At 36.2% G+C, this 12,158-nt stretch overlaps 1 protein-coding gene across 1 annotated transcript; it reads right to left on the bottom strand.

The window, feature by feature from the left end:
* Positions 1 to 2,598: 2,598 nt before the first annotated feature.
* Positions 2,599 to 8,069, bottom strand: LOC141902415 (cytochrome P450 20A1-like). Its single transcript, XM_074790128.1, has 11 exons — positions 7,933 to 8,069; positions 7,646 to 7,695; positions 6,955 to 7,124; positions 6,728 to 6,873; positions 6,386 to 6,553; positions 5,315 to 5,393; positions 4,941 to 5,114; positions 4,468 to 4,591; positions 4,139 to 4,253; positions 3,107 to 3,171; positions 2,599 to 3,034 (listed from the first exon to the last, which is right to left on the bottom strand). Exons 1-11 carry the CDS (start codon positions 7,999 to 8,001, stop codon positions 2,779 to 2,781), a joined length of 1,416 nt encoding a protein of 471 aa, XP_074646229.1. The 5' UTR covers positions 8,002 to 8,069; the 3' UTR covers positions 2,599 to 2,778.
* Positions 8,070 to 12,158: the final 4,089 nt, after the last annotated feature.

The raw sequence follows: 12,158 nt of genomic DNA, 5'->3' as shown, positions 1-12,158 counted from the left end.
TTGTCAATTGTTTGTAGAATGGATTGGCATCCCTGATGGGTTTGCCATGAATTTGACGTTCATACTATGGTGGCTGATTCGGGCCATACTAAAAAATTTTCTTTACGGCTAGAGCAACGATAAAAAAAAATTTTCACGGTGGCCCTTTTTTGGTTTTCTCGCGCGAGAATTCAAAAAGTTTTGTTTTCTCGCTCGAGAATTCAAAAAGTTTGGTTTTCTCGCGCGAGAATTCAAAACTTTTGGTTTTTGGTGAAATATATTTTATCGTTGCTCTAGCCGTACAGAAAATTTTTTTAGTATGGCCCGAATCAGCCACGATATCATACAGTTAGAATTCAGAGTAAATCACGCTGATCTGTTCGTATCTATGACGGCTGGAACTCCAGTATGCTTATGGCCCGGTTTCATAGACTGAGTATCAAAGTTATCCCTAGGGGTAAATCCTCAATTTTGGGTGACCACCATAGTAACAATGAGAAACCATGGTTATAACTGACAAATTTCAAAATGTTTCCAGGGGCCAGTTGCACAGTCATGGCTTAGACTTAATCTAACAACTTAAGACCAGTCTTGAGATTTAAGACCACTTTTAGACTTAAGTCACGACTGTGCAACTGGCCCCTGAGACTATATCTTTCTTCTATGAAACCTGTGTTTTAAGAATAAAATGATGTGAAATTGAATTTAAAGTGAAGTCTATATTCAAAGGTGATATACAAGTCAACTACCCCTGGGTGAGTAAGATTTTTAAAAATCTTGTGGCGGCGTGTTAAGTTGGATATTATTACAGAAGCTTTTTACATACATTTTTATATACATGTACATTAGAATAATCCCCTATAAAGACACATCGCAATAATGGCCGTAGAGCAGAGTTTCTAGATTCTGGGGTTTCTTGTATTATTTACATCATGCATGGACGTCGGAATTGGGAGAATGCAGAATTTTACTTTTGACAGAAAGGAGGACATCTACTCAGCATTAGGTCTGAACATGAAATGCTGGCTGTAAAAAAGATTTTTGCGACAGAACTAATGTTGAAGGCATACTCATTACCGGCGCTTATAATCATGATTGGATTGAGTTTGCTGGGACTTCTAAATATGGTTTTGAAAGTACATGTCACACGATGTAGTCAGTATTCAATGAGATTTACAACCAATGATACACTAATGAACATATACATTGATAAACTCAGATATTTAACAGATATGTTCTTAAAAAAGTCCATTTGTATTGAATTTATTTTTTATTGAACGTAAAAAATGTATATTCGAATTCATAACTATACTTTGCTCTTAATGTTGTCACGTGTTTCATGCCTACTTCGCACAATTAAGATTACTACACGTGGACTGATGAAGATTTTTGCGACAGAACTAATGTTGAAGGCATACTCATTACCGGCGCTTATAATCATGATTGGATTGAGATGGCAGGGACTTCTAAATATGGTTTTGAAAGTACATGTCACACGATGTAGTCAGTATTCAATGAGATTTACAACCAATGATACACTAATGAACATATACATTGATAAACTCAGATATTTAACAGATATGTTCTTAAAAAAGTCCCTTTGTATTGAATTTATTTTTTATTGAACGTAAAAAATGTATATTCGAATTCATAACTATACTCTGCTCTTAATGTTGTCACGTGTTTCATGCCTACTTCGCACAATTAAGGTTACTACACGTGGACTGATGGAATACCATTGACCTACACGGGATGGTTTAGACCTTCTGGTAACGAGACGACACCAGAAGTTATTCGATGATTGATACCTCCTCTTCGTAAACAACCGATAAATGATATCAATATGCCGTGTACTGCGATGACATTGAATAATCTACGAGGATCAGCAAATTGGCTTCGATTCCCGTGTCAAATCGAAGAAACTCATACGACTTTTATTTGTGAAAAGGAATATTCAATAACTAACAATAGTAACGTTAATGTATCAAATGAAGATAATGCAGACAATAATGTTTGTCGTATGATTTCCGAAGGAGTCAATTCAAAGTGCCTTAGTGGGTGGACCGGTCTAAAGGGATGCTGCTACCAGATACTTACGACTTTGCATGCTGAAACTTTGCTCATCCACACTGCAAGAGCAATGTGCTTTGTGATCAATGGTGCGATAGATATAATAACCACTGATGTAAAATATAAGTATTCATTCAAACATTCCGATACGGACCTCAATATGATGCTATACTGGCAGATGGCGGAAATGGCAGAATCCTAAAAATTGAACCAATTGTTACCAGGGATGAGATAACATTATCAAAAGATTGACAATGCCACGGATGTAGCGCATTCCGTTCTAAGTTCCTATAATGTTACTGGTGAAGAATTAACTGCTATAACGGTTGTAAATCATGACAGTTTAAATGTAATGAATGATCAGCGATGCATCAGTGACCATCGCGTATGCGATACCAGAAACGACGGTCAACACGGTGAAGATGAACTCAATAAAGAAGTTTCCAGTTTCTAGGCGCCATTTTTTGGCGGTCCCTCGAGGTCCCCATTGTTGCGATAATACCCAACACTGACAAAACACTGATTTTTAGAAATTATATTTTCGGTTGCATTTCAAGCAATCCATTTCAAACAGTTCTACACAAATAATAAGAATACGAATCTTAAAAGATCGTTTGCTTTGAGGCGTTTGAATCAATTTGAACATAATGTATAATAGATCAATTTGAACATAATGTATAATACATATCCAAATTTTTTTACATATAGAATCAACAGTACATATGTATATTATTCATTTCTTTCAGCAATAGTTATCCATATTTCGTTATTAGGACGGGTTATCATACCGTAGACTGGAGTGATAACCTGGTCGGGAACAAGCTTTATTTCGAAGTATCTGATAATTCGTGCAATGTAAATGTAGCTTTCACTTTGTGTAAATCTGAATCCTGGACATTTTCTTTTCCCGGCAAATCCAAATGGTTCAAACGCGTGTGTTGGACGAGCTTTCACTCGTTCTTTCGAGAATCTCTCTGGATCGAATCTAAAAATGTATACAAAAACATTATTGGCTCTTTACTGAAGCTGGGACGTATATATCCATCATAATACTTACATTTGAGGCTGTGGATATAACTTTTCATCTCGGAAGCAAACCCCAAATGAGTGAAGTACTGGTGTCTAAAATTGATAGATTACATCATTTCTCTATTTAACTACGTACCGTATTTTAACCAGGGGTCCAGGGACGTGGTTTAAAATGATGCCCAACGATCCTATTCTTGAGTACCAATACAATATGAAAATACATGTACTAAGTAATTCGGCTATTCAACGCCCTGACGACAAAGACCTTGAAACTGACCACATTCATAGATAATGTCATGAGCTACAATTTTGCAATCGATCAAGGAACCAATATAGATAGACAATTGAATGTATTTCAATATTCAACTGCCATGGTGGTGAGAACAAAAACTGGATAACTTCAATTCCATGTGAGAGAATGAATTATATGACAATGGTAACAATTATCAAGTTAAAACCTGTAGAAATTTTCTGCAAAAAACCTCATTCTACCTACAAATGAGGACTGATGGCCGCAAATAACGTGACAATTTGCTAATCAAAAACACGTCTGATATGTTAGAGATCCTTTCCGAAAGTATACCCATATACCCATAACGAATTTCAATGAAAGTGGTTAACCATTGGGAAGCTACAGGTCTTGGAATTCAAGCCAAAAATAGCTTTTGCCGCTAACACGCCGCTAACAGGCAGCTAGCTAGTGTCCGATCGAACCTATTTTTTCATGCTGATGGGCCCTGGGGGAAACAAATATATATGAGGGATCAAGATAACTAATTGAAACACTTTCAGAATTTCCTTCGAAAATTTCAAAAATGTGCAAAAAGTGCTAATTTCGGTATGCAAAAATGGCCGCCAGGCAGCCATCTGGATTCTGATCAGAGATGTCCTCGGAAGATGTGTTGGGTAGATATATAAACCAAATATCGATACAATCTATTGAAGCATCTTCAAAACTTCCCGAAATACAGACGGATAGGCGGACGAAATGTGACTGCAATAGATCGCTGGGACTAATGTCCCAAGTGGGCTATAGAAATCTTTAAAGTAAATTACTCACTCCTTGTGGAACAATATAGCCACCCAGCATGATGTCGGTATCTGGTTTGTAACGGGCAGCAGTAGGGGATATGACAGCTAGGCGCAAAGTTTCATCGATAACTTGTCGCAAGTATCTGAAAATTGATACGTGAAAATGTCTTCAAACAAGGTGCAGATCCGGGTATTGTTCAGGAATACAGTGGTGATAGACAAAAGTACCCCTTTCCCCGAAAGTATAATACATGGTAACATCGTACGTGGTGCCAAAAATCACGGTACGTAGAAGACCTATCAATGTTATATTTTATCTTAGTGTCCATACAATGCTGAATGGGTAAAAATACTCACGGCATCTCTTCGATCAAATCAGGAGTCATGTCTTCATTTTTATCCAATGTCCTTGCCAATTCTTTAAATAGCTTTTCTTGTACATCGGTATTTTCTGCCAGGAAAAACAATGCCCATGTCATCACTGCAATAAAAACTTATTCATCACTTCTGTGTCTATATATGCGTGAAATAATGTTGCTCAATAATCAAACATAAGTGATCGGTGCTTTAAATGGTCTTTTTTATTATTGGAGAATCATTCTACAACTAAGCTCGCTACATCCAGTTGAAAATATAGCTTTACTACACAAACAAAATTACGTATAAATTTCGAGTACCGATTTCAAAGTCAAACCTTCTGCTTCGTTTCCAGATGAGGCGCTGTTTGCAAGGGACACACCAATAGGAATATATCAAATCAATCAACAAAATCGATGAGAGGTAAATTGTGTTTAATTGAGTCTGATCGGTCATTACAAAAAAAGACTCACTTGATGCAGTAGTATGAAAGCCTCCAGTAAAAAATGTCATGGAATCAGAAGTGATCTGGTCATCATCATCAGATTCAAGTATAACATCTATAAGAAGGCGTCTTCCATCAGTAGCTGGGTTATTACGGCGGTATTCTACTATTTCTGCAACCATTGATTTCAACTTTCCAAGAGCTGTTAAACATCACGAGATAATTATAGAAGGAGATATTTTATCTACAGGACCCAGTTCAACAGTTCGGTGTTAAGATTTGACTCTGAGTTAACTCTTTGAAAATGAACTAATCTTACCTCAGAGTTAACTCTAACTGACAACCGTGGAACTGGATCCTGAAGTGTAATCAAAACCTTATTAATATGGTGACTGCAGGTACCTGATTTGAAATGTTTCTCTTCAGCACTCCCAGGCACCGGTGGTACAGAGGAAAGGGTGTGCTCCATTTTAGCCCAGGACTAAAGACATGAAAAAAACTAGGGGTCCAGGAACACCATGCCCACTTGGGAAGTGGTTTCAGATGCTCAACAATCTAACAATTTAAATATTCAATAACCCATCCAATGACCTTGAAACTCGCCACAATCATAGAACATTTCAGCAGCAACAATTTTGTAATTTATTGTGATAACAAAACATGCCTAGTTACCAATATGATATGAAATACTAAGTTATTCTACTATTCAACGCCCCCTGGTGACCATATGCGAAGCCCAATTACCTTGAAACTCACCATAATCATAGAACATGTCATGAGCTACAACTTTGCAATCGATCATGGTAACAAAATATACCTAGGTACCAATATAATAAGGAAATTCTAAGTTATTCTACTATTCAACGCTCCCTAGTGACTGACTAATAGAATAACTAATTTCCTTGAAACTCACAACAATCATAGACCATGTCATGAGCTACAACTGACCAATTGATTGTGGTAACAAAATATGCATAGGTACGGATATAATGAAGAAATACTAAGTTATTGCATTGTTCAACGCTACCTGGTGGCCATATGCAAAAACCAATGACCCTAAAACTCACCACGATCCTAGACTATGTCATGAGCTACAACTTTCCAATTGATTGTGGTAGCAAAATATGCATAGGTACGAATATCATATAGAAATACTATGTTATTGTATTGTTCAACGCTCCCTGGTGGCCATATACAAAAACCAATGACATCGAAAATGTGTAAAAAGTGCTGATTTTGGCGAAGATGTGCCTGGGGTAGATCCATGTATAAACCAAATATCAAGACATACCTTGAAGCGTCTTCAAAACTTCCCAAAATAACTGGATTCCGTCTACGGACGGACGAACGAACGGACGGACGGACGGACGAAAAGCTAACGCAATAGCCCGCTGGGACTAAACTTCCAAGTGGGCTAAAAATGATCGGATGGTATCTATCAGACGGGTTAATTTTCTACGAAATGTTACTTACAGTATCAAAACATTCTGTGAATGCCGTTATCTGTTCCTCATCTTTGAAATAATCTCCAAAACTCCCTCGCGTAATGGATTTCAAAGTCAGTGCAGTCATGGCACTCAAAGCAGGAATATGTTGCCCATCAACCTTTGCACTCCATTTTTCAATCAATTCCCCAACTATCTGGAGAAAAATAGTTTTGGTTAATTCATATTCTATTCATATATTATAACAGATTAATGTGTAGCCTACCATGAAATAGTACACAAAGACTTTTCGCCAGACTCGGAAGACATGCAAATATCTTTCGTCGAAACGATGAGAAATATAACTCATAACGATATTTCAATGATTTACCTCGTTAAAAAGTGGGTACAATGAATTAACTTCCTGGTGACTGTAACAGCTATCATAAAGTTTTCTCCTTTGACGACCTTCCGTACCGTTGGTATAAACTATTGACTTTGCACCAATTAAAGGTAGAAAGCTTTTGTACATCTGAGCTAAAAAAACCAAAATTGCTCTCATACAACAGACTCAGTCTTAAAGGCCATTTAATTTATAGAATATTTTCCGAGACTTACGAGGTCGGTCAAAGTATGTCCCATGTTCGGAAAATAGTTCTGGGGTGGAGATGCTTATAGCCATCGTTTCTCTGATCCAGAAAGATACAATCGGTCCAAATTTTTTGTGGGTTTCTAGCAGAAATTCATGGAGACTACCGGCTTTCGCAATATCCGCCAAATTTCCTTCTCTTGAACAAACGAATCAGTCAATTTAGTTAATTTGGGCGATAATTTATTTACGTCGTATTATCTGATATACGGTAAAATTTTCAGAATATGTAGATGATCAAATCATGCTTGAACTAAGATGAAAGATTCGAAAAGTAAGAAGAGCTATTTTCAGGTTTACTATAAGTCTACCCCCAGTTATTGGCATTTTAATTACTTGACTTAATTTAAACAGGGAGAACAGGGAAATTAATTTTACCGAATCCATCAGTCGATTAGTATTCCACATGGAGTCTTAGGGAAAAAAATTAAAAAAAGAAAGCCAATGAAAATATAGTAGAGCTCTTCCTGAGACATCAAAAATCAATTGATTATATAAATTGACATCTGTGTGAAATGGGCGAAATAAAGTAAACCAACACTGCAAATCCAAAGATCGAAAATTGAGACTAAAGTATTGGAAAAAAGCTTTTTAGCGGAATTCGGGGCGATGGATCCGTTTTCCGCGTAATTCAAACAAGTTGTAAGTAAATTGTCTTACTTAGGATCGGATGGCTTCAATCCTGGGACAGTTGATTGCCATTTAGCCTTCTGAAATGAACAATAAGCATCATCTTTTAACAGTCATTGTAATAAACAAACCATGGCGATCTAAGCACGAATAGCAGAATGATCTCGAAGATTATCCGTACTGTTTTTTTTTGTGGTGACGCACATTCATTAGTTCAAAACATTGATAGTAATACATATACTTACGTATCAGCTAAACTTAGATTAGTCTTTTTTACAACTCACCTCAATGGGACTTGTTCCTGATTGTGAACATACCTTATGAAAACAGCAGAATGCAATAATGCTTGCTACAAATACAGCGAATAATATCATCAAATCAAACATCGCGATGTAGCTGTGAGTTCATTCGCGGATATCTCATATACGTCTAACTCGAGTCAGCCATATCGGGTTGTTCATTTCACTAAAAGGCTTTGATTGATGAGATTTCCGCAGCTTGTGTATGTAGGGCAATTTTTATTTTTTGTTTTTAATGCATTTGATATTACTATATATTTGTATGTACATCGTGTATCTAAGCACGCAGTTGTAGGTACACGGCAGATGCACTGAGCTATAGTAGAGCGCTTTCGATCCACACATGCTATAATTCTGGTCATTAATACCGTATATTCAAAACAATTTGACGTAGACCTATTCTGATAATCAGTCCTTTTTAGGTATCTGGTATTACAATGCATATATGGTATTTGTTCAAATATTAAGTACGTCCAATTTGGCCGGTTTCGAAATTCTGAAATATCAGGGAGTTTTGAAATCTGAGAAAATTTCCCAATCCTTCGACCAATTGGAGTACAAAATCCCATTGATTCTATCAAGAAAAGGATTCGCCCTAATCTACAAGTACGTAATTTGAGTAAACATTGTGTTGAGCTGATTTCCAAAGCAACGCCTTGAAGGACTATGAATAACTATTTTTGTTTTACAGTTTTCAACTCAGTGTATGTAGTACTTTGCTACAATAAGTACGCGTAAGTGCGTAGTAGTTGGTGATAAACACTTATATATACACTATATATATATATATATATATATATATATATATATATATATATATATATATATATATATATATATATATATATATATATATATATATATATATATATATATATAAAATGCAGTAAAGTATATATAAAATATATATATATATACACACCGTATATATATATATATATATATATATATATATATATATATATATATATATATATATATATATATATATATATATATATATATATATATATATATATATATATATATATATATATATATATATATATATATATATATATATATACGGTGTGTATATATATATATATTTTATATATACTTTACTGCATTTCTACCATAATTCATGTAAAAATAAAAACCTGATTCCCGTATGCTCTTCTTCAACCCTCACAACATGTTCATTATTCCGAAAAAACCCCAAATAACAACCGACACTGGACGATGCATTGATTTCTAGATATTATATTTTCTGTTACATATCAAGCAAATACGCTATACAAATTTTACCAAATTACAAGACTACAGATTACGATCATCTATTTTGAGTAGCGTGAACCACTTTGATTTCAACAAATTGTTTAATGTATTTCCAAAACATTTTACATATCCGATCGAAGTTTATTCAATTCTGTTAGCAATAGTTATCCATATTTCGTTTTTAGGGTGGGTTACCAGACCGTAGACTGGTGTGATAACCTGGTCGGGAATGAGCTTTATTTCGAAGTGTCTGATAATTCGCGCAATGTAAATGTAGCTTTCACTTTGTGCGAATCTGAATCCTGGATCTTTCCCCGGCGAATCCAAACGGTTCATATGCGTGTGTTGGACGAACTTTCACTCTTTCTTTCGAGAACCTTTCTGGGTCAAATCTGAAAATTCAAATAGATCATTGGCTCCAATCACAAGCTCGCTCAGAACGTTCATGCCGTCCGTATGTCCAATCGTACTTACTTTTCAGGTTGTGGATACAGCTTTTCATTGCGGAAGCTAACCCCCAATGCGTGAAATACTGGTGTCTAATTATTACGATTTACATATGAAACATTCCTCTTTTCAACTACATGTACCTCATAAATACGTACCTACGAATATTAAATGAAAGTAGAAAACCTTTTATTTTGACCAACCGTATGAAAATCGGTTTCAGAAACATATTTACAGGACATGAAAATGAAAGTGAGAAAATTTATCTATACAAAGCTAGCTTCACAAGTTTCCATAATTATCTTTTTGTGCGCAGGGCTCACATGGAGAGACGATGATTGGCTCAGTGATCGTTTATTGCTTTCAGAATCTGTTGGATAGACCCAAAAGACGTCAAAAATGTGTTAGTTAAAATCTTGGCTCCCTCAATTCCAATGTGGATTCCCCCTTTATCGTTCACAGCAAATAACGATTTCGGTATATACATATATATGTATATACATATTTCGGTATGTACATATTTGGGAAGAAATATTCGTCGTTGTTTATATACATAACGCCATTTTCCGACACAGTTTCTCGATGAAAGAGTTAACCTTCTTTGACGTCTCATTGCAGGATATGACGGTTTTACTTTTCCCCTTGCGCGGCATGGGCAGTATACTCGAAACGTGGATCAGGGCGTTTGGAAAATGTTTTCTAGTACATTTATTAATTTTGTTATGTTGAGTATTAGCTGTTCGTGGTCATCCTTGAAGCGCGAAATGTCATTTGTTCCGAAATGACACACAACATTTTTTACGGCACTTTTCTCTGACGATTCTTTTATTTTCAGTTTTTTTCATAATTACTTCGATATCAGAAGCAGTTGCACCCGGGGTTGAGTCAACTAAAACACCAACTTTTATATCGTGAAAGATTAGTCGGTTACAGTTCGATATGTAAAACGGGTCGTTACTATTTCACCGTTTAATCCCCAAAATACCCCGCTATCCATAGACAAAGATTCTCTTCCGATTTCTCCGCTGGATATTCATTCCTGTCGGTTTAAGTCAGGTTTAACAGTCACAGCCATGGATTGTCAGTGCGGGTTTAATCCTTGTTTGAAATCGTACACCGATCCAATGAGATTCACAACCGCTCCAAGAAGGTCCATATTCTTCATTTCCTTACATGCGCTATGATTTTGTACTTTACGCACATTTTGTTACGAATTCTCATTGTATATATTTCAACCATATTCGAAAATCGACATCGACACCTTATACTATACTGTTTGTTCATCAATTTTGAAAAGGTATTGTTGAAAATAAATTCATATCATACCATCTAGTTTGCAAATATATACGTTATCGGGGATTGGTGGACTTTTTGATTAGTGGAACATACAAGAATAATGACAGTTTAATTATATTCTTGATTGAATTTACCCCGCGATTCTCTATTCTTCAAACAAGCACACAATATGACGAATCAGTCGTACAGCGGTGATGAGTTGTTCGGTAACTTGACAAGTGATGCGTGGATAACACCGAAACTTAGTCGATGCCAGATTTACGAATCTCATCCAGTCAAATGGATTAATAAATTCAATGTTCTTATATATTTAGGCTGGTATCTACCCGCGTCCGTACTGGGTATAATATTCAACGCGTTCACGTTGGTAGTTCTGAAGCAATTTAAATCTGATAATTATTTTCTCATCAAAATTCTCGCATTAAACGACCTTCTGTTCATGGTAGCTACGTTCGTTCTTTATCCTCTGAGAACTGTGTACATTTACGCCGTGTTGGGAAGTATTTTGTTTCGAGTGAATGACTGGAATTTCGGTTGGATGTTCATCTCGTTTGCCACGCCGTTTTTCTACATGTTTCAGATGACGCGTAACTGGTGCACTGTACTGCTCAGTCTAGAGCGGTTAATCGTCGTATTGTTTCCAATAAAATCTCGTTGTTTTCCCAGAAAGACGGTTTCGTTATGGGCAATGGCGTTTATTTCAGTGATTGATTTCTGGGGGCACTTCATTCAATTTTTACCCCAACGTCGCCTTGGATTCATGAACTGCCCCGACATTTGGCCATATATTACAATGCGAACTCAGAAATATAAATATTTTGTTCGGTACAAACTTTCGACATGGCGTTATAAAGTTTCCGGGCGTATTCTAGTTTTGCATCTTACCGTCATTTTACCGATTTGCTTTCTAGTTGTGATCAATGTCATTCTAATTCTGGCGACATTTTTTCGGCGGATCAGTCGCCGCAAACTCGGCGTAACTGACGAATCGTCTCGAAGGGAAATGAGGGTTTTAAGGATGGTTTTGTCAGTGGTTTTGCTGTTCATTATTTGCGAAGGTTTCGGTTTTATTGACCGTTTAATGAGTCTAGGATATATCCGTCGACTTAACACGATGAGGCTGATAGCGCTAGGATTTTCTATCATCGATTCTTCGGTTAACTTTATCGTGTATTGCGTTACGAATGTAAAATTCAGAAAAGTAGCAATTCATATCACAAGCTACGCGTCTGGTATCAGTGCGC

This window comes from Tubulanus polymorphus, chromosome 3, assembly GCF_964204645.1.
Source record: "Tubulanus polymorphus chromosome 3, tnTubPoly1.2, whole genome shotgun sequence".
Taxonomy (NCBI): domain Eukaryota; kingdom Metazoa; phylum Nemertea; class Palaeonemertea; order Tubulaniformes; family Tubulanidae; genus Tubulanus; species Tubulanus polymorphus.
This window is presented reverse-complemented; position numbering and strand designations above follow the sequence as displayed.